Consider the following 5943-nt stretch of genomic DNA (forward strand, 5'->3'; position numbering starts at 1 on the left):
CTAGTTTAGATTTATTATAAATTTAATGACATGACTGATCCAAACTGATTCATACATCTACAGTACAAATAAGCTTTTTTAAAAGTATTACATATTTTTTTCGTGTTTATATACTGAGTTTTGCAACAATCCAGATCAATCCGACATCAAATGTCAGGGCCTGAGGATTAGTTCAAAGTCTGTCAACGTTGTTCCATCTTGGCCAATATCAATTCATAACTAGCGATAGAATCTGTTGGGCTTGAGAGTGGCATGCCTCGTGCCGACCTGGTTAGTGAGAACTGTTGCAGTGCAGTAGTTAGAGGTAAATTTAGATTTCTTCACTTGAAGTTCGAGCACACTTGGCGAACAAATTAGCGATTAACAGTGATGATTGAGAATCAAGTGCAGACGCCAACGTTTTATATTGAACTACATTGTTGTCCTTAATTGCAGGTCACACATCCAGGCTTGGTCATTGAACTGAACTCTTGTGTTTCTGTATAAAACTAAACTCCATTAGTTCGCTTCTTGGGTGTTGTTTAATGAGGATCTTCTCGCTGAATCTTAATCAGAGTGATCTGCCCTTTGTTTGCATTAGTCATTTTTAGGATCCGCTCTACATTTTTACATAGAAAAAGAAGAGAACGTTATGTGGAGAAATGTGTGGTTGATTTAGTAAACGTATAGAAAACAACAAACGTATGAACTGATTGGGATAGATTTGGAAATGAAAAGCAATGTCAAGGACGCTAGATTGAAAGATGTTGCAGACTAAATAGCTCAAAAGTAGCAACAGAGCCGGCCTTAGGCATAGGAAATTAGGCAACCGTCTAATACTTTTGAGTCCGTGGAAGCACGGCACTCTTAAATATATTTTAGAGAAGAAATAGTGAAACTTGTCCTCGGTGTTGGAGTACACTCTGTGTGGCATTATACGTCTCGAGCCATGGAGAGGTCACTCCATCTCTGACAGTTGCAGTACACTATTTTTTTTTTATAAATTACATACATTTTTTGTTCGCTGTATATTTTATATTTTTGTATTTCAATTTGGGGCCACCAAATACTCTTCGTCTATGGTCTCGAATCATCGAATCAATAGTAACTGATCTTCCGATCAAGCTTTCCTTTCTCTATACTGTAACATAGTTGCACATTTCCTTCGAAAGAAAGTTTAGAGATTTGATTCTGCAGTGTTAAAAGAGTAAAATTATCATGTAGCTTACAATGTATACATACAGCTTGTTAACATTTAACTATATTCTGTAAACTTCTATACACCAGAAACACCAAAAAGCTAGTAATTACTTAACACTAAAATCAGACTAATGAGCTCCCTGGTCATGGTCATATTCTTTTATGCTTGCAGAACTAGAAAAGAGGATCCTAGCAATGGAATTGAGATGCTACAGAAGGATCCTAGGTATGACTACAAAGAACGTATTACAAACGACCTGATTAGAAATCGGATTAGTTCTGCATTTGGACCCCACGGTGATCTGCTAACTACTGTCAAAAATGCAAACTAAAACTTTATGGCCATATCACAAGGTCCTAGAGATCGCAAAGACCTTCCTTCAGGGAACAGTACCAGGCAAAAGAATAAATGTCAGACAAATAAAGCGATAGAAAGACAACAGGGAGGCCTGTTTATGAACGAGATTCTATGTTGGAGAGGTATGGAGGAATATAGTCAATAGATCTTGTGTGGTGCCCCAGAGGCTAAGGGATGGGTGAAGGTGAAGTACTTACTAGTTATTCGCTAATTAGAGAAAATTTTTATTAAAGGTGCATTGAAGGTGGAATAATTTCATTTTGTTTTGCTGTCGGTTGTAAGTTTGTAAGTTCAAGTAAATGACTAAATCTAGGTGTAGCTTAAAGACTCTGAGACGCATGGACAGGTTCAGTTAGAGCCTGTATGATGTGAAGTGATTGTCTAATTCCTTCCTATTGTTTCATGCGCAGTTTATCCCATTACTAGTCCACGTGATGACAGGCACCACGAGAGAGAAATGTCCCCGTTTTATTTATGTTAGAAAAAGGGAGAGAGAGGAGGGGGGGGGGGCTAATGACAAGTGACGACAATGTCCATTGGCAGTGGAGGTATGGGGTTAAAGTTGGGAGACTCGGTCACATTGGGATGACAAGTGTCAACATTTGAAGTTAGCTGCATATTACCTCACAATTTTGGGAATTTTTTTCTTTTTTTTTACAAAGCTTCTATCAACTCAGTCTGGCCTAAAGTTTGTACACGTCAGTCTGGCCTAAAGTTTGTACACGTCAGTCTGGCCTAAAGTTTGTACACGTCAGTCTGGCCTAAAGTTTGTACACGTCAGTCTGGCCTAAAGTTTGTACACGTCAGTCTGGGCAAAAGTTTGTACACGTTATTTCTCCGACACTCAATATCGGATCAAGCTGAAAATTTTGCACAATTATTTCTTTTCCTGACAAGACTGTCGGTGCGTAGATTATGGCATTCTAGCACCAATGTGTATTAAGTGCACTATTTTTGAACGCACTTTCTTTTTGTTGCCTTGCTTGTAAGTTAATGGAGTGTTTTTGTTCTGCTGGTGTAACGTTTGTTGAGATTCTTCTGTGTTCCCCTGTTTAGGGTGAGTATCTAAGGCATGACTGCATTTCGCAGTTGTTTCGATGCCATAGTATACTAGACCTTTTGTTAGTTTGTCTTTACTATTTGTTTCTACAGGGAGTTAGTTTGGGATTGGAAGTCTACGCTGGTGACTAAAGACAGCAGTGTGTTGTGTTGTGGTTTCGAACATTAATGTGTACGTTGTGGGACAGCAAGGTGTAGAATTATTATTTAATTAGTTAAGTCACAGTATTAAAATGTTCCAAATTCAATGTCATTACTCCATTAGTTTGTCATCATACTTATATTTATATCATTAAATATTTACATTGTTACCAGTGAGTCATTTATTTATTGTATGCACGAAGGTGCCTGGTTGAATGTCAGGGGCCCGGGCAAACGAGCTAAGGCCTTAACATAACCCTGACAGTTGGGGGCTCGAGTCCGGCTGTGACTACCAGTCACAGAACTATAATTTCAATCATTACATAAGTTTTAGTTACTTGATTATGTAGCAGCAGTGTCTACAATCTAATAATTGTTTACATAGTATTGCATCACAATCTACTGTACTAATATTGAATTGTGTACCATTGGCAACGATGTATATTGAAAGTAGCAGATAAATACATCCTTTGTGATATAAGTGATATAACTATATAACTATACTGTACTATATACTATATAACTATTGTATTGCAAGATTGAAACGTATTTGTATTTTCTTGTTTTCTATATTGTGCTTCACCTTCGAACGAGTGTCTTCTCGCTCCCGACAGCAAGCGAACGTGAGTGTAAAGTGGCTGTAAAGTGGTACCTGTACTGAAGTCTGAGGCTACTAGTATTGTGTTGGATTGTCCTGTGGCAACTATATTTCGACGCTGTGGCCTGAGTGAGGCACTTTCCTCCGACGTGGGATACTGCACAGATAGGTTTCTTTCTTTGCCATTTAACCGCAGGCTCTAGGCTTTAGTTGATCTCTTGTACAATTAGTAGAATTTTTTGGTTCCCATATTGTATATAATTTAAATATAATACAGCCAAGTAGTGTACATTGTATTTACCATGGAAACTAGGTTGACAATTACTGCCCAGTTTATAAGTGATGGTCGTTCTCTGGGGTACGAAGGTGAAAGGTTAGAGAGGTATGTGGCTGAGCAGAAAGAAGACTATGAAAAAGCTAAGAAAGAGGAGTTTGAACGAGAAAAGGCTAGATTTGAGAGAGAGGAAAGATTGAAAGCAGAGGCGAAGGCAGAGGAGAAGGCCAGATTTGAACGTGAGGAGAAGGCCAAGCGTGAGGAACACGAAAGGTGGAAAGAAAGAGATGCCAGGGAGGAACTCAAGAGGAAAGAGGAGATGGAACTAGAAAAAATGAAGGAAAAGTCAGCAACAGCGGCTGGGACGGCAACACAGGCAGAGGTGCGGCCTAGAAATGTTTTAGATAAACTTGACAAGAGCTTCCAGGGAATGAAGGAAGACGATGACCTGATGGCATATTTAACACACTTTGAGGCCGTCGCAACAAGATGCAAGATTGATAGAAAGGAATGGTCATTGCTCCTGTCCTATAAACTAACTACCTTTCTAAGAAACTGTATGCTGCGTGACAGTCTGTTTTTGAATGAAAATTATGAGGAAGTGAGGACCGTATTACTCCGACATGCGGATATCAACGCGGAAACCTGCCGCAAGAGGTTCCACCGGGTAAAACCACGCCAGAACAATTTTAGAGGTTTTGTCACAGAGCTGCGAAATGCGTTGGACAATTGGTTGAAAATGGCTGATGTAGGCAAGACTGTGGAAGAAGTGAAAGAGTTGCTGGTGAAAGATAGGATACTTGAGAATGTGTCTGGCGATGTGTACAAGCAACTGATAATAAGTAAGAAAGGCACGGTTGATGATATGATTGATGTTATTGAAGGTTTTAAGGTTGCTAGTGCGGGTGTGTCGCTTGCTAAGGAAGACAAAGTGTATGTTGCGGCAGCGTGTAGTGAGCCTGTGATGAATCGGAGTCCTGGGGGCAAAAGGATGGAGATCGCTTGCTTCAGTTGTGGTGAAAGGGTTCCAAAGACTTACCCGATTAATTCAACTGATAGGGAAGACGATTGTAATACTGTGGTCAGAGCACATGAGCAGAGGCCAAGTGATAGATGACTAGAGGTCCGTCGCGAGTCCAAGAGTCGTCGTGACTATAAGCTGATTCCGGATCGTTACACAGTGACAGTTAGAAATTTACCATATAATGTTAACTGGCAGAAGTTAAAGGATAGGTTTAGAGATGTTGGTTTGGTGGGATTTGTGGAGGTTTTGATGGCGAATGGGAAGTCAATGGGTATAGGTCATGTTAGGTTCAGGAATCTGGCAGACGTTGCGAGAGCAGTTAAATATTTGGACAAGTCAAAATTTGGAGGTAGGAATATTGTGGTTGTTCCTCATCGTATAAGCACGCGGGGATAACGTGATGATAACTAGGGTACTCTGGCAAATCCATATTGGGTTGTTTAAATATCGAGACCTATGGATGAATGGTGTTAGTATATTTAGATGTTGATATAGTCAATATTCTAGACGAAGCTATTTTTTTCCATTCCACTTATATCTTTATATATACTTAAAGTAAGTTGAGTATACACTTTGTTATTTAAAGTATCGGAACCATATCTGTTAGTTATGGGAGTAAAAGTTTCTTGGTAGATACGTGGATTTAGTTTTTCCTTTAAAGGCATTCTTACGTCGGTTAAAATCCATGAGAGTAGACTGGAGCTGTGAGTGTGCGAAGGCATTGAAGAGAGTGCAGGCCTGTCTGTGTAAGTATCCTATTCTTCGATTGCCTGATTCTTCTCTACTGTTTTATCTCCAGACTGATGCCTCAGACAAAGGGATCTCTGGCATTCTAAGTCAGTGTGTGAATGGTATGTTGCATCCTATAAAATTATGTGAGCCGTAAAGTGTTGCCTCGGGAGCAGAAGTATTTTACCATTAAACCTGAAGAAGTGGCCATTGTATATGCAATAGAAAATGGGACAATTATTGGCCGGGAACAAAATTTAATCTCCAGACTGACCACAAGGCTTTATGTTACTTTAGGAGCACTAACTGTACCAATGCACGCATTACAAGATGGGCACTAGTGTTACAAGATTATTCCTTTGATGTTGTTCACGTCTGAGGAAATGACAATCTGCTTGATGATCCGTGCTCAAGATAGACTTTCCAAGGTTCAGCTACATAAGTTACATATTTATGTATTTTTGGTATATACATGTCTTATGCATTTTAATGTTCCAATGTATACATTATTGTTTGAAAATTTTTGCACTTTATGTTAGATGAAATTATGTTGCATTTAGTATTATTGACATTAATTTGTT

General features: G+C 39.2%; 1 protein-coding gene across 1 annotated transcript; it reads left to right on the plus strand.

The window, feature by feature from the left end:
- Positions 1-2440: 2440 nt before the first annotated feature.
- On the plus strand, positions 2441-5706 carry LOC129922275 (trichoplein keratin filament-binding protein-like). Its single transcript, XM_056007558.1, has 2 exons — positions 2441-2594; positions 2690-5706. Exon 2 carries the CDS (start codon positions 3638-3640, stop codon positions 4724-4726), a length of 1089 nt encoding a protein of 362 aa, XP_055863533.1. The 5' UTR covers positions 2441-2594; positions 2690-3637; the 3' UTR covers positions 4727-5706.
- The last annotated feature ends 237 nt before the right edge of the window (positions 5707-5943 follow it).

This window comes from Biomphalaria glabrata, chromosome 13, assembly GCF_947242115.1.
Source record: "Biomphalaria glabrata chromosome 13, xgBioGlab47.1, whole genome shotgun sequence".
Classification (NCBI taxonomy): domain Eukaryota; kingdom Metazoa; phylum Mollusca; class Gastropoda; family Planorbidae; genus Biomphalaria; species Biomphalaria glabrata.

Coding starts and splice junctions, on each gene's coding strand:
- LOC129922275 (XM_056007558.1), top strand. CDS start 3,638: ATGGAAACTAGGTTGACAATTACTGCCCAGTTTATAAGTGATGGTCGT.